The 24,980-nt window shown below is 40.2% G+C and overlaps 1 protein-coding gene across 2 annotated transcripts in view; it reads left to right on the top strand.

Moving 5' to 3' along the window:
* Positions 1-24,980, top strand: part of abca2 (ATP-binding cassette, sub-family A (ABC1), member 2) — a 75,282-nt gene that overhangs the window by 47,711 nt on the left and 2,591 nt on the right. For both annotated transcript variants that reach the window (XM_058375251.1, XM_058375252.1), the window contains 33 exons: positions 597-699; positions 919-1,033; positions 2,391-2,581; positions 3,008-3,158; positions 3,283-3,487; positions 3,781-3,939; positions 4,045-4,225; positions 5,042-5,254; positions 6,414-6,610; positions 8,928-9,107; positions 9,391-9,563; positions 9,644-9,764; positions 10,312-10,593; positions 11,295-11,513; positions 11,747-11,849; positions 12,848-13,173; positions 15,417-15,630; positions 15,745-15,850; positions 15,945-16,056; positions 17,307-17,367; positions 17,564-17,738; positions 17,857-17,972; positions 18,118-18,265; positions 18,639-18,762; positions 18,848-18,980; positions 19,060-19,180; positions 19,277-19,455; positions 19,682-19,823; positions 20,502-20,636; positions 20,726-20,829; positions 21,192-21,284; positions 21,696-21,798; positions 23,688-23,825. In XM_058375251.1, the coding sequence (XP_058231234.1) occupies positions 597-699; positions 919-1,033; positions 2,391-2,581; positions 3,008-3,158; positions 3,283-3,487; positions 3,781-3,939; positions 4,045-4,225; positions 5,042-5,254; positions 6,414-6,610; positions 8,928-9,107; positions 9,391-9,563; positions 9,644-9,764; positions 10,312-10,593; positions 11,295-11,513; positions 11,747-11,849; positions 12,848-13,173; positions 15,417-15,630; positions 15,745-15,850; positions 15,945-16,056; positions 17,307-17,367; positions 17,564-17,738; positions 17,857-17,972; positions 18,118-18,265; positions 18,639-18,762; positions 18,848-18,980; positions 19,060-19,180; positions 19,277-19,455; positions 19,682-19,823; positions 20,502-20,636; positions 20,726-20,829; positions 21,192-21,284; positions 21,696-21,798; positions 23,688-23,825 (5,123 nt within the window). The remainder of the gene's footprint in view (positions 1-596; positions 700-918; positions 1,034-2,390; positions 2,582-3,007; positions 3,159-3,282; positions 3,488-3,780; positions 3,940-4,044; positions 4,226-5,041; positions 5,255-6,413; positions 6,611-8,927; positions 9,108-9,390; positions 9,564-9,643; positions 9,765-10,311; positions 10,594-11,294; positions 11,514-11,746; positions 11,850-12,847; positions 13,174-15,416; positions 15,631-15,744; positions 15,851-15,944; positions 16,057-17,306; positions 17,368-17,563; positions 17,739-17,856; positions 17,973-18,117; positions 18,266-18,638; positions 18,763-18,847; positions 18,981-19,059; positions 19,181-19,276; positions 19,456-19,681; positions 19,824-20,501; positions 20,637-20,725; positions 20,830-21,191; positions 21,285-21,695; positions 21,799-23,687; positions 23,826-24,980) is intronic.

Raw genomic sequence — 24,980 nt, 5'->3', positions numbered from 1 at the left:
CATAGCTCATTCTTTTTTTTCCTTAAAGTTTGTGCAGTAATTAATTAATAATATATATATATTTTTTTTTAGATTTAAGGGCATATTGTGGTCACAAAATTGTTTTTATTTCTAACTTTAGAAATATTTTCTAAAACATTTTTTTAAATGAAATCTAAACACAGTTCACTTATTATTGTTATTGTTTTTTTAAATTTATTATTAGTTATATACTATACTATACTTTATTTATTTATTTTTTTTAAAATTTTTTATCTTTTTGGTAGCTAAATCATTTAAGGGTTTCTCCCAGAGAGACCGCTTTCTAAGAGTGTCTAATATTTTGTGGTTAGTCCCTCTTGGGCAACATTTATTGAATGTTTCAACATTTCCTCTGTAAAGATTTTAGCCTGATTAAGGAGAACCAACTCTTAGCTAGAATGTTAGAGCCATTTAAAAAGTGTTAAGGAACCATAAAAAGGTTTCCTGTAATTATAGAATGCAAGTTGCACATAAACACATCCCTAAACATTTGATTTTTGCATCAATACATGTTGGAGGTTGGATGTTTTATTCCCTTGACATAAGAATAACTCTGGTGTGTTGCCTTGTCTTAGATATGATGGAGAGAGCAATCATTAACACATTTGTTGGACATGATGTTGTGGAACCCGGAAATTACGTGCAGATGTTCCCCTACCCATGCTACACCAGAGACGAGTGAGTCTGTCCTCATTTTCATCTTCCTCAGTATTTTCTCACTTCAGTCATCATTAGAGAAATCCGAGCAGAGTGATGGTGAAAACGGCGTCTGAAAATGGGATGTGAAAGTGTGAAGTTGAACGTGTTGATGGTGCTGACGCTTGTTAGAGAAATTACAGACTTGGAATTTTGGCATTGTATGGCAAAATGAATTTTCTCTGCTGCTTATGTTTGCAGTTTCCTGTTTGTGATTGAGCACATGATGCCTCTGTGCATGGTGATCTCCTGGGTTTATTCGGTGGCCATGATGATCCAACACATAGTCGCTGAGAAGGAGCATCGTCTCAAAGAGGTCAGAAAGGCCGTTTGTATAATATGTTATTAAAACTAATCCTAGTGGTCATAGAGCGGAAGACCAATTTCCAATCCCAAAGTCTACATGACCCAAGTGAGGGGAAAGGAAGTGTGCGCATGTCTCATCACAGTTTCTCAGAATGTGCACTTCCTGCTCCATGCTCACAAATACAGTTGAAAACCACAATCGCAAAAACACTGCTGCACATGCTGAGGTCATCTCATCTCAGCTACCCACATGCTGTCTATCAATGATACAGTTTAAATGCCATGGAAGAATATATGCACTGAGTAACTGGAAAGATGAGTGAACATTGGGTGTGACCTTTCAGATTAGATGGAAATTGAAAGATTTGAATTGCCTGAAAAATGATTCTGAGCTATTTTTCTACTCCTAAATGACATACTACACACTATGCACTACAATCTAGTATAGGAACTTTGAAAGGTGGTATCATCTTAAATAAACCATCAGTGTGGTCCGACGTAGAATACAGTGAATATTTAAGGTTGAAAAATAAATTATACAACATTGGCTAAGTCTAAACATCTTTTCTACAATGTTTGTGGACCAGCACATCCACATGTGGTGTGCCAACAAACTGATGGAAGCACACAATTGTATAGGATGACTTTGTATGCTGTGGCATTAAAATTTACCTTCACTGGATCTAACCTGTTCCAGCATGACAATGCCTCTGTGCACACAGTGAGCTTCATGTCATGAAGACATGATCTTTCAAGGATAGAGTGGAAGAACTTGAGAACTTTGACCTCAACCCCAAACACTTTGGATGCAAAGTCTCCAGGTCTTCTCACCCAACCTCTGAATGAACACAATTCCTCACAGAAATGCTCCAAAATTTATTGCAAGCCTTTCCAGAGAAGAGAAAGAGGCAATTATAACAGGTAAAGGGGAATAAATCCAATGTTAAACAAGCATATATGGTTGTGATAGTGAAGTGTCCATGTACTTCTGGCCATAGTGGAAGTAGTTAAGTGTACAACTATCTGGATCACAAAGAACATTTTAAAAGTCATTTCCTTGCTCCAACTAAGCAATTACTTCCACAGCTAATTCTACAAATTCAGTCAATTTAAACATTTATACATTTCTTGATGTGCAATTAGGTGTGTAACTGCATATGTGGGAGAAAAGCAGTGTTACTAGGATCTGGAGAGAGGTTGAGCTTTACGCAGCTTCACAACATCTTTAACCTCTATATTCTTACGTCAACCTACAAAGATATTTCATTGTAGATTGTTTGTTTTTTCTTTTTTTTTGGTATAGGATTTTGATTTATTTACTCTACATTAATTATGATGATGATGATGATGATGATGATTCCTCTCAGGTAATGAAGATGATGGGCTTAAATAATGCTGTGCACTGGGTGGCCTGGTTCATCACAGGATTTGTGCAGCTTTCTATATCAGTAACAGCACTGACAGCCATATTAAAGTACGGCCGAGTCCTCCTCCACAGCGACCCCTTTATCATCTGGCTCTTCCTCACTATATACGCCATCGCCACCATCATGTTCTGGTAATGTATCATGCTGAAGCTGACCACATCATGATGTTTCATCTTTTTTTTTTCCATCTATTACCAAGCTGGGACTTATAGTTATAGGTGGAGGCAGTAATTATTTTGATATTAGTTTCTTCTCTTGTTTGGTCCGAGGAATGGGAGAAATGGAAAACTGAAAAACTAACAAACCGATCGGCTCAAGGAGCTGTCTTTCTTTGCAAAGCTCCACCTCTTTTACTAACATTACGTTGTTGGATGAGAGGCGGAACAGCATTTATTTACATTTTGACTAGCTTTTGCTAACTTCTGCCATTATCAACTGACTATACCTTTAACTAAGCAAAGAAATTTCACTTTATGACATCATGCCCCCAGGAGGTATGGGAATATGGAAGAGTAGTTTGTTCTGTTGAATGATCTCTGCTCTTTTCTGTCTCCTAGCTTTCTTGTGTCAGTGATCTACTCCAAAGCCAAACTGGCTTCAGCTTGCGGCGGAATTATCTATTTCTTGAGTTACGTTCCCTACATGTATGTAGCCATCAGAGAAGAGGTGGCCCATGACAAGATCACAGCCTTTGAGAAGTGTATTGCGGTACGAAACATCCACAAGCTCATCTCAAACATATATGAAATGCCTTTTGAATCTGGCAGTAGAATCTAGTAGACGAGTTGCCATCTGTCCCCGTGTTCTTATGTGACTTCCTCTCTTCCTGCAGTCTCTGATGTCCACCACTGCTTTTGGACTCGGCTCAAAGTACTTTGCTTTGTACGAGGTGGCCGGTGTGGGCATCCAGTGGCGCACCATCAACCAGTCACCGGTAGAGGGCGATGATTTTAACCTGCTGTTGTCTATCGTCATGCTGATTATCGACGCAACTGTGTACGGTGTGCTCACCTGGTACATCGAGGCCGTGCATCCAGGTGAACCCCAACACAGCTATTATTGAGTTGATTTTTTTTGCTACGTCTACATACATTTGTTTTCTTATCGGAATATCTCTGCATTTGGATCAAGTTTAGTTGGTTAAAGTGCCTGTCTAGTGACCAGGACCCCAATGCTTTACTTATATCTGCATACAAGAAAGCATTTTTATCTTAATCTAGTTTTCACTGGCAGTTGTTGACCTTCCACTTGCTGGTTTCACTCATTCACTGGTCTCTGAGATATATACTGGATCTGTCTCAGTTTCTATGATTCTCTTTTCATTCTGCAGGAATGTATGGTTTGCCTCGCCCTTGGTACTTCCCTCTGCAGAAATCCTATTGGTTGGGCAGTGGTCGGATTGAGACCTGGGAGTGGCCTTGGGGCAGCAGTGCCAGGCTCAGCGTGATGGAGGAGGATCAGGCCTGCGCCATGGAGCACAGACGCTCAGGTACTGCTGTTGTTGCTGATTTCAGATTATAGAGCTGTGCCTGATTGACGACTACATAACACAGATTTTGTGATTCTAAGTTTTATATCTGTATGATACCCACAGAGGAAACCCGTGGAATAGAAGAGGAACCTAGTCACTTACCTCTGGTAGTTTGCATAGACAAGCTCACTAAAGTCTACAAGACGGGCAGCAAGCTGGCTCTAAACAAGCTGAGCTTAAATCTGCATGAAAACCAGGTTGTCTCCTTCCTGGGACACAATGGAGCCGGCAAGACCACCACTATGTGAGAATGAGAAATGTGTGTCTGTGGGGGTGTGTGTCAAACTGGCCATGATGCCAGCCATCTGCATCACTACTGTATGAGCTTTTGCTCTCTAAGACTAAAAATGAGACTTCCATTTCTTTTTAGAGTTAGGTGCTCATTACAGATCAGACTTTTGTCATTGGGTCAGCAGTTTAGGGCATGACACAATAGCAAGGTGTTGAGGAAATGGTGACAGCAAATTAGATCTGTTTTGTTTGAACAAAGACTGAAGAATGGATTCTACATCGATAGCTTTTAATTCTGCTGTAATAGCCCTCTTAGGAAGTCTAAAGAAGGAACATTTAACAGATAAATGGAAACTGTAATAGATTATCTGGATCTAGATAATTTAAGGGGATTAATAGAAAAGTTTAATAGATGTCTCCTGTATATTAATTTAGCTAGCTACAGTAGAGTAATCATCAAACTATAGCCATTAAATAGAGCATAAAAAGTAAATATTTCACCTTTAAGCCTCAGGACATCTTAGGAAGGAAATAAATCTTAATAATCAATAAGTTCTGCAAGAAGATCAATCAAATCAAATCTAAATCGCTTTATATAGAAATGTTGGCAGATGTAGAGATTTCCCTACTACATTCAAATGCTGAGCATTTAATGTTCACAGAATTTGCTAGAAGAAGATTTAGACAATAATGTCTATTGATGAAGGCAGAGACAAGAACCAAAAATACGGTTCCATTTATCCCTTTTTGGAGTAACTGCTTCAGAAAGCTTGAACCAGCAATCCTTGAGGATCAACCAAACTGTCATTGATGTATTTTTGATCTCCAGGTCGATCCTTACGGGACTGTTCCCCCCCACCTCGGGCTCAGCCACTATATACGGCCACGACATTCGCACGGAGATGGAGCGCATCCGACAGAACCTGGGTATGTGCCCGCAGCATAATGTCCTCTTCGACAAGCTGACTGTTGAGGAGCACCTGTGGTTCTACTCACGCCTGAAGGGCATGGCTGAAGAGGATATCCGAAAAGAGATGGATAAGTGAGTCCCCCCTTCTTCCCAAGTCAATTCCCTAACTATTATAATTTTCTAATAATATTAACAATATTAATTAGCTGCCTCCTGGTGGTCCAGCGGCAGGATACCGCACTCTCATTGTCACGGCCTGGGTTCGATTCCCAGGCAGGATGCTAACCCAGCTACTGAAGAGTTAACTCTCAGTGCCAGTCCTAAGCCCGGATTAAACGGGAGGGGTTGCGTCAGGAAGGGCATCTGATGTAAAACCTGTGCGAAATCGAAACATGTGGATTAAATGATCTTCTGTGGCAATCCCACGGAGCAGCCGAAAGAATAACAACAACAACAGCATTAACAATATTTACTAGCTAGCTCACATGTCAGTGGTTAAAATATTATCTTGTAATAATTAACCTATAGGAACAAATTCTAAATTCATCTGTAATGATTTCTGAATTCCTGATTCCTATTTTTAAGGAAGCCTTTTAAGGAAACATCTAGCAATGTCTTAGATTGTCCACTTTTATACATTTTAATGCAGATGTGTTTACATGGGGAAATTTTGTGAGATGTGGTTCATATTAACAGTCTTTTTTCCAAAATTTGGTGTATATAATACTATTTTTATGCTTGATTGTTGGCACGTTTGCTTCACACCTCTGGGGTTGGGGGTTTTGATTCCTGGCTCCGCCTTGTTTGCATGTTTTTTCTTGTGCTGCAGGGGTTTCCTCTGGGTTCTCCGGTTTCCTCCTCCTCCTCAAGTCTAATGACATGTATTGTAAGCTTTTGGGCATCTCTAAATTGTCCATAGTGTCTGATTGTGCCCTGTCCAGGGTGTCCCGTGCCTTGTGCCCTAGGTTCCAAGCTTCTCACAACCCCACGTATGGACAAATGAAAAAATTTCTATCTGTAACTAAGAAAGCAAAAAGATTTGAACGAAACCCACAGATAAAATAGACTGAAAGTACTGAATGGAACCTAGAAACAGATACATTTAATAATGAAATGAATCAGTGACAGGACAAAGGCAAAGACTAGAAAAACAAGAGCACATGCTGCTGTTGCCATGGGAACCTTGATGCAAAGTAGGGAGGATGAGATCATGACAGTTTCATTGTCCCGCTGCATGATATTTGTGTTGCATCACTGATGTTCATGATTATTTCCTGTCTTCCTCGTACAGGATGATTGAGGATCTGGAGTTGTCTAATAAACGCCACTGCCTGGTGCAGACGCTTTCAGGAGGCATGAAGAGGAAGCTTTCAGTAGCTATAGCGTTTGTGGGCGGTTCTCGGGCTGTAATCCTGGATGAGCCCACAGCTGGAGTCGACCCCTATGCCCGCCGTGCCATATGGGACCTCATTCTCAAATATAAACAAGGTTAGAATGAAGGTTTAATTCTGCATAGTATTCAGCATTGGATTTCACTCTGATCTTCACCAGCTTTATCTCAGTTATTAGAATTTATGGAGATTTACAAACACTCTCTGCTAGCTTAGAGATCTTGCTGATGGCGCACGCAGTATTTTTGCACAGGTGGAAGCTGTAATTAAGACATGGAAGAAATGTGACAGGTGTATATTATAGCTTTTTTAATGAGCAGTTCTCAGGCTTTGTGCAGTCAGCTGTCAGCTTTGCCGGATATATAACAGGCAAAGAGAGCTTTATTGAATGTTTATTATAAGAAATGCATAAAGGAAGTGAATACAGAAAGAACTATTTCTGACTCCCATATTTATTAAACCGACAAATCAGATATGAACCCATTATTGATTTGGGTTTCTGATATACAAATGAGTTTATTTTAAAAAGACAGAAACTTTCATTAAACTTTAGTAAAATCTTAAAATAGGTATTTAACCTGCAGGATGTAATAAAGTATTGAATAAACCAATGGGGTTGTGCTGTGATAGAAAAGTGTGTGTGTGTGTGTTTGCGCAAGAGTTTATCTAAGAATGTATATCTGTGTGAGAGTGTGTGTATGTGTGTGTATGGGTTTATCTAAATGTGTGTGTTTGTTTCTGTGTGTGTGTGCATGTGTGCAAGAGTTTATCTAACTGAGCATGTGAATGTGTCTGTGTGCGTATGTGTGTGTATGGGTTTATTTTTGTGTGCGTGTGTGTGTGTGTATGGGTTTATCTGACTGTGCATGCATGTGTAAGTATGTGTGTACAGGTTTATCTAACTAAGTGTGTGTGTGTGTGTGTGTGTGTAAAGGTTATCTATCTATCTGTGTGTGTGTGTGTGTGTGTGCGTGTGTGTATGGGTTTATCTGACTGTGCATGCATGTGTAAGTGTGTGTGTACGGGTTTATCTAAGTGTGTGCATGTGTGTATGTAAAGGTTATCTATCTATCTGTGTGTGTGTCTGTGTGTGCACGTACACTATATTGCCAAAAGTATTCTCTCACCCATCCAAATAATCAGAATCAGGTATTCCAATCACTTCCATGGCCACAGGTATATAAAATCAAGCACCTAGGCATGCAGACTGTTTTTACAAACATTTGTGAAAGAATGGGTCGCTCTCAGGAGCTCAGTGAATTCCAGCGTGGAACTGTGATAGGATGCCACCTGTGCAACAAATCCAGTCGTGAAATTTCCTCGCTCCTAAATATTCCACAGTCAACTGTCAGCTGTATTATAAGAACGTGGAAGTGTTTGGGAACGACAGCAACTCAGCCACGAAGTGGTAGGCCACGTCAACTGATGGAGCGGGGTCAGCGGATGCTGAGGCGCATAGTGCGAAGAGGTCACCAACTTTCTGCAGGGTCAATCGCTACAGACCTCCAAACTTCATGTGGCCTTCAGATTAGCTCAAGAACAGTGCGCAGAGAGCTTCATGGAATGGGTTTCCATGGCCGAGCAGCTGCATCCAAGCCATACATCACCAAGTGCAATGCAAAGCGTCGGATGCAGTGGTGTAAAGCACGCCGCCACTGGACTCTAGAGCAGTGGAGACGCGTTCTCTGGAGTGACGAATCGTGCTTCTCCATCTGGCAATCTGATGGACGAGTCTGGGTTTGGCGGTTGCCAGGAGAACGGTACTTATCTGACTGCATTGTGCCAAGTGTAAAGTTTGGTGGAGGGTGGATTATGGTGTGGGGTTGTTTTTCAGGAGCTGGGCTTGGCCCCTTAGTTCCAGTGAAAGGAACTCTGAATGCTTCAGCATACCAAGACATTTTGGTCAATTCCATGCTCCCAACTTTGTGGGAACAGTTTGGAGCTGGCCCCTTCCTCTTCCAACATGACTGTGCACCAGTGCACAAAGCAAGGTCCATAAAGACATGGATGACAGAGTCTGGTGTGGAGGAACTTGACTGGCCTGCACAGAGTCCTGACCTCAACCCGATAGAACACCTTTGGGATGAATTAGAGCGGAGACTGAGAGCCAGACCTTCTCGTCCAACATCAGTGTGTGACCTCACAAATGCGCTTCTGGAAGAATGGTCAAAAATTCCCATAAACACACTCCTAAACCTTGTGGACAGCCTTCCCAGAAGAGTTGAAGCTGTTATAGCTGCAAAGGGTGGACCGACGTCATATTGAACCCTATGGATTAAGAATGGGATGTCACTTAAGTTCATATGCGAGTCAAGGCAGGTGAGCGAATACTTTTGGCAATATAGTGTATGTATATGTGTATGGGTTTATTCAACTGTGTGTGTTTGTGTGTGTGTGTGTGTGTGTGTGTGCAGGCCGGACCATCCTCCTCTCCACACACCACATGGACGAGGCTGACCTTCTAGGTGATCGCATCGCCATCATCTCCCACGGGAAGCTCAAGTGCTGCGGCTCACCTCTCTTCCTCAAGAGCACATACGGAGACGGATATAAGCTCACACTTGTAAAGAAGCAAAGCGACTCCAATCCTGCAGGTGAGAATTGTGTGTCTCCTCAGCTGTCTGTTACTTTGACATCTCTTGCATCTGAAGTGTTTTCAGAGACTTTGTTTCATCTTGAGCTGTACCCTATTCTGACAGTGTTTAGGATGCACCTACTAAATAGCTATATATTGTATAAATATATACTAATGATAAGCAGAGTGTGTCTAAGTGCATTAGACAGGTCTTAGTATTGTGTGTTCATGAATCAACTTGCAAGTAAATATACATTCTTTCTTTCAGCTTAACCTTTCACCTTGTTTTTCTTTGTTCACAGATCAGTCGAGTATGCCCCCGTCATCCCTGTCTCTGTGCTCAGAGACCAGAGTCACTCAGTTTATCCGACAGTATGTCGCCTCCTGCCTGCTGGTGTCCGACTCCAACACCGAGCTGTCCTACATCCTGCCATCTGAGGCTGTCAGGAAGGGCTGCTTCGAGAGGCTGTTTCAGGTAAACAGCTCTGTTTTAACCATTATCTTTGGTATATGATCAGTACTCAACCAAATTAACCCTGAGTTTCCTTCTGCCAGGCTCTGGAGCAGAGTTTGGACAGTCTGGCTCTCACCAGCTTTGGTGTGATGGACACCACACTGGAGGAGGTCTTTCTAAAAGTCTCAGAGGAAGACCTGTCACTTGAGAATAGTGACGCAGGTGAGACACTAAGAACTCACCTGCCACTTTATTAGGAAGATCCTGTTCACATGCACACTATGCAAATATCCAAGCTGCCAATCAAGTGACAGTAGAAAATCATGCAGATCAAGAATAAGAGATTCAGTTCATGTTTGCATCAAACATCAAAATGGAGAGAATTCAGGACATGGTTGTTTGAACCAAATAGGCTGAATTGAGTATTTCAGAAATTGCTGATCGCCTGTGCACAACAGTCCTTAGAGTTGACAGTGAATGGTGCAAAAAAACCAATAAAAAATATCCAGTGGCATTCATTGGTGGAAACATCTTGTTGATGAGAGCGGTCAGAGGAAAATGGCCAGACTGGTTTGAGCTGCCAGGAAGAGCTTTAACAGAGTAACTCTAATAATCACTCTTTACAACTGTGGTGAACAGAAAAGCATCTCTGAATACACAACACATCTAACATTGATTTGGTTGACCGCACCAAGTCTTAAGTCTGTCTTGCCATCATACACATAATAAATCTTCTGATCTCTTTCTCTTTCCTTTTTTTCTTTTACAGACATGAAGAGCTCCCCAGGCGGGGCGTCAGTGGGGAAGTCTTCCTCCCTTCTGGCAGCGCAGCAGTGTGATGGCGCTCCGCTTGGTGCCGTGACCCGGCCTGAAGTGGAGATGAGCAACATGGTGATGAGTTCGAGGCTGAGCTCCAGTCAGGCCTCGCTGCACTCAAACTCCTCCGTGGGCTCAGTGAGAGGTGATGAGGGAGGACCGTACTCTGACTTCTACGGTGAATATTACCCACTGTTTAATAATCCCCAGGACCTGGACTCAGCCAGTCTCAGAGGTAGGAATATTCTAATAATTATATTATACTCATATTTTTATGCAGGTTCACAGTGTCCCAAGATTGTCTAAAGATTTAACTAATAGGACAGTTGTCTCTGTATTTAAAAGGGGCAATACATTGTATGAGGATTTTGGGAATTGTTAAGAGCTGCTGTTTGTCTGCTGTGGCTGCGGTAATTCATTACGGACAAAGTGGATTAACATAGAAATAATGACTGGATTTCCTTTAATCTATTCACTAATCACTTAATCTGTGAACTAGCTATCCAGTTTTCTAGCAAGCTTTGTATGTATTCATCCTGTATAATCAGAGCCTATACTATACACATAGGATGGGACACCTTGGATGGGACATGTAGTGCATTATGTACACACGTATTTAGACTCTAGCAGACATCTGCATGTTTTTGGGAGGAGGGAAGAAACTTCAAAACTCAGATGAAACCCAAATGAACATCAATTTTGTTTGCACAAGGTTTCATTCAAGTTATGTAGAAGATGTTATTTGTAAAAGGTTTCGGTTTCTGACATGGTTTCTCCACAGGATGCTTTGATTTTTGAGGCATGTCTGGGCCTGTTGAGGTTAATCATGTTGTCTCACATTGTTTTCTTTTAGGTGAAAATACGGCACTTGAACAAGTTGTTGATAATCAGTGCACATCATGGATTTTTAAATTTTTTAAAATCGTTTTTCCCCAGATGAAGAGGAGCCGAGCTCCCCTGAGCTGCATGTGCTGGAGGGCCAGGGCAGCTTTAAGCTGGAGGGCTGGTGGCTGCGTCTTCGCCAATTCCACGGCCTCATCGTTAAGAGGTTCCACTGTGCCAAGAGGAACACCAAGGTCCTGTTCTCGCAGATCCTACTGCCAGCCTTCTTCGTTTGTGTGGCAATGACCGTCGCTCTCTCTGTGCCTGAGATAGGTAAGACCGAGCAGGATGGAGAAACTACAATACGCTCGATACACTAAATTTAGTAGTTATCTTTAAGAGAGCACTCCACACATCTGTTAACTTTAAATATCGATTTGCTGAAGTGACAGAATGTATTAAGGAGCTTGTCACTTGCTCGAATCAATAGGTGGATTCTTATTCTTCTTATTCCTGCTGAACGCTGCATTTGAAACACTGTTACGAAGTGTGTTTTGGCCCTGCAGGAGATCTGCCTCCGCTCATTCTGTCACCGTCTCAGTATCATAACTACACCCAGCCCAGAGGAAACTTCATCCCCTTCGCCAACGAGGACCGGCTCCAGTACAGGTGTGACACAGGATCGTAAAAGCAGCTTCATAAACAATTATCTATCACATTCTGTGCAAATCAAAGTGTTAGAAGTGCTAGTTACATTATTATGATACATTTTATTGTGCATATTTCACCTAAAAATGGCTATTAAATGATGAAACGATAAATGTGATTGATTATACTTTGACATCCTTACTCTCGTTTTCAACACTGTGTCAGGTTGTTAAAGTTGTCTGGCAGACGCTGCTGTCGATCATTACGTGATGAGACATGCTCACAAAATATGCTGACCAGTGTTATAAATTAACTTTTAACAATAATGTTAAAGGAAAATTCCACCTTGAAACTTAACTCTAGTCCAAAAAATGAATTTCTGCCCGTTTGGTTGTTTCCATGTTCAGCACTGAATGTCTTTGTCATGTGACACTCCACAGTAGTGATTAATGGCACATATGAAAAGGAAGAATTTATAGTTTTTCCAAGTATTTCTGTTTTTACCTAGCCTGCTAGGGGCAGTATATTAATCGAACAATTACAAAAACACCAAAAATGTTTAGTTTTTTCCTCTTCAAAGTTAATGTTGATATCGAACCCATTTCTGCTCCCTGAGATGCTCTAAATGCTTGATCATAAGCATCTAAAATTTGAAGGTGTTTATCTTCAACCTCTAAAATTCTGTGTAAGGTTATCCAACAGAGGGAAAAACACACATCTGACTCTGAAAGCCAGCAGAGTCCTTACTCATTTTATATCCGACTTATATTGATAAAATAATTAATTTGTTAATACTGATCGAAAATTAAATTAAGTTGATTTCAGTGTGCTGGTAAAAAGGGTTAACTATATTCATTTTGAAATATTTGTGATGTGCTGTCTTTCCTTTTCTGTGAAAAGTAGGGTAGCTTTATCCTCCTTGCTTGCTTATTAATGACAGGTAGCATCATACAGATTTTTTTTTTCGACAGACAGAACAGCTGTTCTTCATAATTGTTTTTCATGCTCTGCTGTTATAGGAGCAAGCTGTCCCCGGATGCCGGCCCTCAAAAGATTATCAACACCCTGCGTTTGCCATCAGGAGTGGGTGCAACCTGCGTGCTCAAAACCCCCTTTAATAGTACACTGGACCAGCTGGCGCAGAGCCTCAACCCCTATGCCAACAATGCCAAAACACTGGCGGCGCGTTACTTTGACCCCATGTGCCTGGACTCATTCACCCAAGGCGTGCCTCTGTCTAACTTCGTCCCACCACCACCCTCACCTGCACCCTCGGATTACCCAGAACCACGCTTTGATGATGCTCTGTGGAACTACACCGCAGCTCCACCCACCACTGCCCATGGTGAGGCTCCTTACAGTGAATCCTAAGCTGTGATACACACCTGTCAGTGATAGCATTATTTCCTCAACTTGAGTTAGTATATTATTGGATTTTCGATAGATTTTTACCAGCTGTTTGGACTAATAAAACAGATTTTTTATGCTTTCACAGTATGCATTCGAACACGTCTGAATTAAAAGGTTATTCTTGGTCATCCGCATTTCCTGCTAAACATGACCCGAAACAGGAAATGAGCATACAATGTAGTTTAATATTTATATCACTATCAGTGATAACTTGTTAAATATTGTATGACCCTACAACAGTTTATTTTCTTATTTTTTTATTTCTTATTTATTTTCTGTTATACATTATTCACTTACTAATTAAAAATGTACATATTTATGAGAGGGTAGGCTTATACCTGTCAACTATTTAGTAAAAGTGTTGTTATTATAGAGTTATTATATGATAAGAGTTGTTATTATACAGTGTTTATTTTTATCGTTCAGTCTTTGGTTATAAGCTTATTTGACTGACCATTGACCAGTGTTTATTTGGTTCAATCTAAACCTCAGTAACCTAACAACTATTACGTCCATAAACAAACAAAAAAAAGGATATGGCTCTAATACATATATTTAAAAATCTATTTTTTAATAATGAGCCTAATATTGAAGGCGTGTGATATAAATCTGTAATGAACTGAGGTGTTCTGTTGATATTTTAACAATGTAAAAAGCTATGGGATTGCTGTGGATTATACCACTCGAAGACCGAGGTGAAGCTTTGAAGCGCTGGTGCTGTGGTCAATTTGGTCATTCAATATTCGATGGCTTCGGCAGGAAGGAATTCATGTTAATACTATAATGAATTCAGAAATGATGCTGATTTATTCCCGTACTCTTAAGTTGCTTCCGTAGTTGCACTTGACTATATAGTGTACACTTTTAGAAAGGAAATGATTTATTATCAGACTCTCTGTAGTGTCATCCGGATGAGGATGGGTCCCCTTTTGAGTTTTGATCCTTTCACGGTTTCCTTCTCATATCATCTCAGAGACTTTTTCCTCACCACCGTCACCTCTGGCTCACTCATTAGGGACAAATTTAACTTTTTGCCGCTTTGGAGTAACATTCTTTGTTAAAAGCGCTATTCAAATGACATCGAATTAAGTTTGAAAGTCAAGTGGGTTTTAATTGTCATTCCTCTGTACAGCTTGTATACCCTGGAACAAAATGTTGTTCCTGTGAGCCCATGGTGCAACACATAACAATACACAAGACTACATAATGTGCAAATGCTGCTTATTTGCAGTGTGGGATGAGTACATGACAGGATTGTGAATACACAGAACAGAAAAGACAATAAATACACACAACATGGACAATAAACTGTAAATGATTGTGTAGTGAAGCAGCATTAAGTATAGCAGTAATATTGGAGGCGAAAATGTAAATAAAAGTGTCTGATGCTGCTTTTTAAAGTGCAGTGGTGTTAGGTGTTTGAATATCCCAGGTGAGCACTTGGAAACAGCAGGGTGTTGAGTAATCTCCCTGCCTCAGGGCAGAAACTGTTGTGAAGTCTGGAAGAAGCTACAGATGCTCCTGTACCTTCTACCAGATGGCAGGAGGGTAAAGAGTCCACGAGAAGGGTGAGAGAGGTTGTCTGCAATATTGCCGGCTTTGCGGATGCAGAGGTTGTTATATGAGGGGTTGATGGTGGGTAGAGACACCCCGATGATCTTTTCAGCTGTTCTCAGAATCTGATGTAGTGCAGTTTCTGTAGCACACGGTGCGACAGCTGGTCAGGATGCTTACTATCGTACCTGTGTAGTTAGCTCTTGTCAGCCATGATGGAGGTGCTGATGGGTCTTCTTGGCTGGGAAGGTGATGTTGAGGGACCAGGGGATGTCCTCTGTTACATGAGCACCAAGAAATGTAGAGCTTTCACAGTTAGTCTTTTGAGAGAGATCTTTGTCATCTGTCTATAGATTGTCCATAACTGTATCTCATTCAGTGTCAGAAATCATATAAGCTGTATGTAAAATGTTTTGAATATTTTTAGAAACAGATCATGATGTGAGACGATAGCACAACGCTAAACTTGTAAGTGTCCACTTAGCTATATTAGCCTTGTTTCTCCAGTGATGCAAACTTTGTGGATGTGTGGTAGTTTTTTTGGATCAGCTCAGTCTCCATTAAAATCCCAATTGCCTGTGGAGATGATGTGACTGCTTTGTGTGGTGTGTGTTGACTCTACAGAGAAGGTGACGTCTCCTCCTCCACTGCCGCTGTCTATTCGAGAACCGGTGCGCTGCATTTGCTCCATGCAGGGAACAGGCTTCTCCTGCCCCAGCGGTGTCGGCGGACGACCGCCCCTCACTAAAGTGGTCACGGGGGATATCCTGGTGGACATCACAGGCCGCAACGTGTCCGAGTACCTTCTCTATACCTCTGATCGCATGAGACTGCACAGGTGAAGTGCAAAATAAATCAAAATAGAGCTGACTTGTGCTTTGTTTGTCTAATATGTTATGTTCTTGAGTGTGTTGTGTTACAAAACCAGACTCTACTTATTCTGCTTCCTCAGGTACGGAGGCATCACTGTTGGAAACATTCAAAAATCTGTCCCAGCATCCTTTGGGAGAAAGATGTCGCTCATGGCACGCAAGATAGCAGTGCGACGATCGGCCCAGGTGATCCAGCGTGCATTTCTTATAAAGGTTTCTTAAAGGTCATGTTCTTATAGCTCTGATCAGCAGGGTTTCTGCTTTCTTCCTGTCTCTGCAGGTGCTGTACAACAATAAAGGCTACCACAGCATGCCCACATACCTGAACGTGCTGAACAACGCCATCCTGCGTGCTAACCTGCCCCTTAGCAAGGGCAACCCTGCAGCTTACGGTAAGAGCGCCAGTTTGGCCTTAAATAGCTTCACGTGCCTGATAGCATCTGATAGAATAGTGTTTATACAGTCAAATATGATACTATAATATCCTAATAATAATAATAATAATAATAATAATAATGATTTAAATGATATCTTTATGGATATGAGTCAGAATGGACAGAAATCTATAAAAATGTGCCAAATATAAAATATGATATTAAATATAAATAAAATAAGATATAAAATATGTGAAAACAAACCACAAAATACTGCAGAAAAAATGTGTGAAAAATAAAATTTGTAAAAATAAATTAAAAATAAAAATAAATGCTCAATTCTTTTGGGAATCTGTACAGTCACTCGCTTGTGCTGGGGCTGTATTTTAAAATCGATTACATATTTGGTCCACTATGTTTGGTGGAAGTTTCATTTTTAGTTTTTCCTGAAAAGCCTGAACAACTCTCAACAACTCAGTGAAATGAAGGCGCTCACTCTTCCATTTCTGTGCGACCGTGCAGCCAAGGCTTCTATTCATTCCTGTTTCTGCCATGACAGTGCAGCGAAGGAGCTGACTTTTCTTTTCTTTTCTACTTAGTAGACTATACAGCTGTATCTGCTGCTTGCTCCATTCCTTGCTGCGACAATGCAATAAATAAATATTTTGTAGCATTTAATGCAAGCGTTTGTAAAGAGATTGTCAAAGATGCTCAGGTCTCAAAAAAATGTAGGTGTTGATTATGTTCATCCTCACGCATAACAAATAGTTCTCCTTTCTGCCAAATACAAACAGACTCATAGATACCAGGTCATGTGTTTGTAACAATGACATAAATATTATAATATGCAAAATAATCGAAATACCATTACCCAGGTTGTGCATCAGTGCACACTCGTTTAATGATGCAGATTTAATAGTAACAAAATTAGGCTTATTAGCAAGAAACAATGGAGCACTGTATTCAGAGATCGTTCTTCACATCCTCTGGAAAAGGAGAATATTAAAATTGAACAAGCGTGTTGAATTGAATTGCACTGTGCTGTGTGTGTGGGGTCACAATTACATTCCCGACTGGCCTACTGATTCTTGGCTGGTTAAAGAGTACACTGGAAACGGACTACAAGGAAACTGCCCTGGAGGTCTAGAATGTAAGGAGGAAGAACATTCAGTACAGTAGTGTATAAGCTAGAATTTCACTTGACTCAAAGGGTAGTATTATGTCAGTGTTCATTATTTATCATGTTGTGTGTTTGTGCATGTATTCAGGCATTACGCTGACTAATCACCCCATGAACAGGACCAGTGCCAGTCTTTCTCTGGATTACCTGTAAGTGTTTTGTTTCACCTCTTTCACAGGATATATGCCTTTTTCTAATTCTTTCCCCTATTATTATTATTAATAATAGTAATTCTTCTTCTTCTTCTTCTTCTTCTTCTTCTTCTTCTTCTTATTATTATTATTATTATTATTATTGCCGAGCTACCTCAGCTCATCCCTAACACTTTCCTCTTCTCAAAACCAGACTCCAGGGCACTGATGTGGTCATTGCTATCTTCATCATCGTAGCCATGTCCTTTGTCCCAGCCAGCTTTGTGGTCTTTCTGGTAGCAGAGAAGTCCACCAAGGCTAAGCACCTGCAGTTCGTGAGCGGCTGTGACCCGGTCATCTACTGGCTGGCCAACTACATTTGGGACATGGTGAGATGGAAGAGTCATGTGATCCCTTTTCTCAAGCTGAGTGTACTGCTGAAGTGTGAACGACTTTTCTGCTTTTTTCTTTCTCTCTCTCTCTTTCTCTCTCTCTCTCTTCTGTTAGCTGAATTACCTGGTTCCAGCAACATGCTGTGTTCTCATTCTGTTTGTGTTTGACCTGCCTGCGTACACGTCCCCCAAAAACTTCCCAGCAGTGGTTGCGCTCTTCCTGCTCTATGGGTACGTAATGTTCAGAGCATGGAATTAACACTGAATTAGAGTCAAGATGGAGGAGAATGTGGAGCATAGTCACTGTTAGAAGTATTTCAAAAAGGGATTTGTGAATAATGATATTGGTGTTTTTGTTATTATTGTTTTTCTCCAGCTGGTCCATAACCCCCATCATGTATCCAGCCTCTTTCTGGTTCGAGGTTCCCAGCACCGCCTACGTTTTCCTCATCGTTATTAACCTCTTCATAGGAATCACAGCCACCGTGGCCACTTTCCTCCTCCAGCTGTTTGAACATGACAAGGTACACCCCAGGAGCATGATGTGTGTCTTACAGTGTGTTCACTTCATGTCAAAAACCAAACTCAAACGTAGAAATGAATGAATGAATGAATTTTTTTCCAGTTTTTCTCTGGTAAATACTTTAAAAGTTTTAGAGCAACATACACAGGGACTTGCATGGCAGATGATCGACATAAACAGATTTGGAAAACTTAGAATGGTTTAAATGGTGAAGTTTTGAAATGGAGAGAGAAAGGAGTCTCCAGTGTCAGCATTTTATAACAGTCAAGCATAAATCTATAATGAAGTGAAGTTGTTTTCTTGGGTTTTTTTATTTCTAGTCTAGCTTAGAGAGATGAATTTAATAGTAATGTTACATTTACATCCACTCCTAGGATCTGAAGTTGGTGAACAGCTATCTGAAGTCATGCTTCCTCATCTTTCCTAACTATAACCTGGGTCATGGGCTGATGGAGATGGCCTACAATGAATACATTAATGAGTACTATGCCAAGATAGGTATGTTCCTGTCTCTCTCTGGCTCAGAAATGGCACGTCCTGATGTTCTTTACTGCCCTCTAATGAACAAAACCCTGTCCTGCAGGTCAGTTTGATAAGGTGAAGTCTCCGTTTGAGTGGGACATTGTGACACGTGGGCTGGTGGCCATGACCATCGAAGGATTCGTCGGCTTTCTTATCACCATCCTGTGCCAGTACAATTTCCTCCGTAAACCTCAGTGAGTGTGCACAACTCAAGCAAATGACACCAAGCAGATTATTATCGTCATTGTGCTGAGTTTTTTATTCTCTGCACAGGAGAATGCCTGTAAACAATCAGCCCATCGAAGACGATGACGTCGATGTAGCACGCGAGAGACGTCGAGTTCTCCGAGGAGACGCTGTAAATGATATGCTGAAGATTGAAAATCTCACTAAGGTGAAACTGTAGCCTCTTATGCCTCTTGCGGCTATCCTTCACTTCAGTGTTTAATATTTCATATTTAATAATCGACGTATAATTTTCCATTTGCAGGTGTATAAGTCTCGTAAGATGGGGCGCATCTTGGCAGTGGATCGCTTGTGTCTGGGCGTTCGTCCTGGAGAGTGTTTTGGGCTGCTGGGAGTCAATGGAGCAGGAAAGACGACTACTTTCAAAATGTTGACTGGAGACGAAAGCACAACAGGAGGAGAGGCGTTTATTGAAGGACACAGGTTAGTAGACATGACCTGTTGCAGGGGTGTCCAGTCTTATCCTCAAAGAGAGGAAAGACACAGCAGTGCAGTATATCGTCTCAGATTATGCATAATAAACACACACATGCTCATATAAAATAAAAAGTTAATTACAATAAAGATTTCTCTTTGAGTAAGCCAAGATCGTGTAGAACATGATGGAAAAAACAGGAAGTAATCTGGTTAACCCACTTCCTTTCTACAGCATACTGAAGGATCTTTTGCGTGTGCAGCAGAGTATTGGTTACTGTCCTCAGTTTGATGCTCTGTTTGAGGACCTAACTGCACGAGAACATCTGGAGCTGTACACACGCCTCCGAGGTATACCATGGAAGGACGAGGAGCGGGTAAGGGAGTATTTTTAAATATATTATGTGTATATCATTAAAGAAGTGTTCATTTTGTAAAAATTGTGTCGCTCCTGAATGCTTTTTATTATTATTATTATTATTTTTGAATTAATTAATTAAAAAGAGAGTGTTTTTCATTCAGCTTTTCTTAAAAAAAATATTTTGTGTTCATTTTGTAAACAAAATTGTATTTATCCTTAATGCTTATTTATTTAATAATAAATTCTAAATGTCTAAATGACAATAAGAAATCATTAAAAAATTTAAAATAAATTTTAAATATAAAATTGATATATTTTTATGTATTTTATATTTATATAATTTAAATTATAAATATAAATATAAATATAATTATAAATATTTAAAAAAACAAAAAAATACATAATGTACAAATTAAAAAAATACAAAATAATTATACAATAAATGTGTATCATATGACATTTTTTGAGTGTGTAGAAACTCTTAGAATAAACCACATGCACACAGGAAAACCTAATTTGTAGATTTGTTGGAAACAACTTGGAAAATGAAGCACTCAGAAAAAGCAAGTACTTCGTTTAACAGCTGTTTCAGCTGAACGTGCATTTAAACTGCAGTTTAGTGCTAATCAAGCTTTATTCGTTTCATCCTGTCATATACCTTCTCCTCTCTGCCCCCCTCTGTCTCACCCCTCAGGTGGTGCAATGGGCCCTGGAGAAGCTCCAGCTCTCGAAGTACGCAGACAAGCCGGCCGGCACGTACAGCGGAGGAAACAAACGCAAGCTGTCCACGGCTATCGCTCTCATCGGATACCCGTCCCTGATTTTCCTGGTTGGAACTCCTCTTCCGCTTTCTCTAATCCTTATCCTCTGAAATAAGAGAGCTTTGTCCCTGATCATTTCCTCTGCTGTTTCCCACAGGATGAACCCACTACCGGCATGGACCCGAAAGCTCGCCGCTTCCTCTGGAACCTTATCCTCGACATCATCAAGACGGGACGATCGGTGGTGCTGACATCACACAGGTGATGATAATGCTTTCTATCTTTCTTTCTTTCTTTCTGAATTTCTCTCATTTTCTTTTAAAGTTAACACATTTTCCTCACGTCTCCGGAGTTCAAATCCCAGCTTTGTCTAAACTGGGTGGAGTTTGCATGTTCTCCTCATTCTTTGGGGTTTTTTCCTCCAGTCCAACTGGAAAGGGTTGCCCTGGGAAGGGTTGGAGTCCAGGGTGTCCCCTTCCTTGTGCCTCTGAGTACCCTGGGAATACTCTTCAGTTTTCCTGGGATCCTGTGTAGTTTAAGCAATTTTGAAAATGGATGTATTTATTTATTTATTTGTTTGTTGCTTTTTAAGTGCTAAGATGAAGATGATTTGTCCTTTGCAGTATGGAGGAGTGCGAGGCGTTGTGCACTCGCCTGGGAATCATGGTTAATGGAAGGTTCAAGTGTCTGGGCAGCATTCAGCATCTCAAGAACAGGTGAGGACTGAGGAGTGCAAAAGATTCTACTCCCTCACATTCATTTTTATTTAAACATTTAGATATAAAATAAAAAGGGTCCAGCTACATACAGTATTTTTTTATTTATTTCTAAAGATCTGTATACTTATCTAACTTGACAGAAAGTAGCGACCACATATGATAAGGGATGACCTCATGGCAAAAAATTTGAAGTGTTTGTGTGTCATAGTGGTAATATCACATAATAATGAAGGAATGCTTGTCAAGTTTAGCTTGCATTAAAAGTCTTAAATGTAGGTTTGTCTCGTGTTAAAGGTGTGCTCGCCTGTAGTTTAACGAACACAGCAAATATAATCAGTTAATTAATTAATTCTCGCTGGTTTCTATGTCCAGCCTGAGTCTCTGAGGCATTTGATCTCACCTCCACAGGTTTGGTGACGGTTACATGATCACGGTGCGCACCAAGACGACCGCTAGCGTGAAGGAAGTGATCCGCTTCTTTAACAGGAACTTTCCCGAGGCTATCTTAAAGGCAAGGCTTTTATTTTTTATATAATTACCACTTGTTCATATTTACTATATTGTTACTATTAATACATATGTTTCTGTTGTTTCTTCAAAGCTCTCGATTTACGTCACGCTGGTGTGAAGCTATAAACTGCCAACAAAATAAAATTGGGCGGAAAAATCTTTCCGTTTTTATTACGTTTCCTTATTACAGCAATAATCCTAAAGTGAGATAGATTCACAGTCAGGATTTGTAGTTCTCGTGGAGTTTTATGGACCCTTTTGGTTGTTTATAGAGCCTTTCAGTTCTCAGCATTAAAGTCGTGCTATAGTGATGCTATAATGCATCATCCACACAACCCACAACAGATGTGTAAGATTTCTCGAACACGTCGATACGGGCTTCATATAAATGTTTCCTCCTAGTAGCTGAAATAATACTACTACTACATTTACATTTGGCAGGTGCCTTTATCTGGAGCCACTTATCTTTATCTCCTTTATACAACTAAGCAGTTAATGGGTCAGCAGCGGCAGTTTGGTGGTCCTGGTATTTGAGCTTAAAACCTTCCAATAAGCACTTTAACCACTGATCTACCATGTGCCTCAATCTACTACTACTACTATTACTACTACTACTAGTATTACTACTACTACTACTTCTACTACTACTACTACTACTACGTCTACTACTACTACTACGTCTACTACTACTACTACTTCTACTACCTCTACTATTACTACTACTACTACATCTACTACTACTATTACTACTACTACTAGTATTACTACTACTACTACTTCTACGTCTACTACTACTACTACTACTACTTCTACTACCTCTACTATTACTTCTACTACTACTACATCTACTACTACTACTACTACTACTACCGCTACTATTACTACTACTACTACTACTACTAGTATTACTACTACTACTACTTCTACTACTACTACTACGTCTACTACTACTACTACTTCTACGTCTACTACTACTACTACTACTTCTACTACCTCTACTATTACTACTACTACTACTACATCTACTACTACTACTACTACCTCTACTATTACTACTACTACTACTACTACTAGTATTACTACTACTACTACTTCTACTACCTCTACTATTACTACTACTACTTCTACTACTACTACTATTACTACTACTATTGCTACTATTACTACTACTACTACTACTACTACTACTACTATTACTACTACTACTAATAATAATAATCAGAAGCTGTTTACCTATCTATCTATCTATCTATCTATCTATCTATCTATCTATCTATCTATCTATCTACCTACCTACCTACCTACCTACCTACCTACCTACCTACTTGCCTGCCTGCCTGCCTGTCTGTCTCTCTCTCTCTCTCTCTTTCTTTTTTCTCTTTCTGTCTGTCTGTCTGTCCGTTTGTCATCTGTTCTTATGGGGCCCTCTGGTGGTAGAACTGCTTATACTACTACTGTCCAGAAATGGCCCAGATGGGTGTGTACATCATCATCATCATCATCAACAACAACAACAACAACAACAATAATAATAATAACATTTGTTTCTAATCTTGTTAGTTAGTTGAATTAATTTCTTTAAATATTGTATTCTCGTGGTTTCCCCTGCTGTCTCAGAGTGACTGCTTACTTGCATCACTTTCAGCTAGGAATGGTCAGTCAGGTGTGTGAGTTTATCTGGCCACTTCAGGACTTGCCTACTATTTTGCATATGGACTTCATTTAATTTCATTCATAATAACAGTGATTTTCTCACAACAGTCCAGTGCTATTGTGGGCTTTTGTGCAACCAGGATGTCATTAATAATAATCCTACATGGTGTGGAGTGTATATCTGCTTAGTTTGCAGTAATTGGTTTGTAACAGGTTTTTTGCTCTCTCGCCTCACAGGAGAGACACCACACTAAGATCCAGTACCAGCTGAAGTCAGAGAATATCTCTTTGGCTCAGGTGTTCAGTAAGATGGAGCAGGTGGTGGAGGTGCTGAGCATCGAGGATTACTCCGTCAGCCAGACCACCCTGGATAACGTGAGCGGCTTGGCTTTTCTTCTCTAACACAAGTATTTAATCATTCTGTGATAGATAGATAGATAGATAGATAGATAGATAGATAGATAGATAGATAGATAGATAGATAGATAGTAAAATAATGATAAAATATACTATTGAGTATAAAGTAAATATAGTCTTCTTGGGGCAGCACGTGTGTGCTTAGTGGTTAGCAGTGTTGCCTCACAGCAAGAAGGTCCTGGGTTCGAATCCTGCGTTCGAACAGGCAGGGGCCTTTCTGTGTGGAGTTTGCATGTTCTCCCCATGCCTGTGTGTCCAAAAACATGTACATTAGGTTGATTGGTAATTCTAAATTGCCCATAGGAGTGAGTGTGAGAGTATGTGGTTGTCTCTCTATATATATGTGATGGACAGGCGACCTGTCCAGGGTGTACCCCTGCCTTTCGCCCAATGTGTGCTGGGATAGGCTCGAGCAGATCCCCGTGGCCCTAATTAGGAATAAAGCGGGTATAGAAAATGTATGGATGGATAGTCTTCTCAATGCAAGTCCTCTGAGTAAATGTGAAAGTGTCAGTACAGTAATGGAGTATTAACCCCAGGGAAGGTGATTGATGTGCAACAGGGTAACTGTGATAAACAGCATCCACATCTGTACAATGCAATAATATGATAAATAGCATGAGTGCAAACAAAAATTTAATACATAACTACAGCGCGTCCCAGGAGTATCCATACATAAGGGGAATTAAGACTTTATTTTTAGCAAAATGTAACATTATTCACAGGACATTTACATTTAAGGGAGAGATCCTTAGACGTGTTCGTTTACATGATTAGCATTGCTTTGTTAACAAACACAAGGTGATCTCTCACATCTTTGCCTCTATATTTGTGTGTGATGCACTTGGAACATTTCTATTGATATTTTGTTTTTTAAGTTCTGTATTTAAAGTTTTTCCTTTTGTATGTTTGGATTTGATTGAATATATCTGATAACTGCTTCCGGTTCTTATAGTCTTATAATCTTTTACTGATTTCACTTTTAGTAAATTTCAGTGAAGTACAGGTGAGATGTAGTAGATGATGAGAAGTAAAGGGTTGCATGTGAATAGATACATTTATTCCTACTATACTGTAGAAACACTATACAATTATTTATTTTTGTACAAAATA

Source organism: Hemibagrus wyckioides, linkage group LG22 (genome assembly GCF_019097595.1).
Source record: "Hemibagrus wyckioides isolate EC202008001 linkage group LG22, SWU_Hwy_1.0, whole genome shotgun sequence".
In the NCBI taxonomy this organism is placed as follows: Eukaryota; Metazoa; Chordata; class Actinopteri; order Siluriformes; family Bagridae; genus Hemibagrus; species Hemibagrus wyckioides.
Note: the sequence above shows the minus strand (reverse complement) of the source record. Positions and strands in the feature narration are given on the sequence as shown.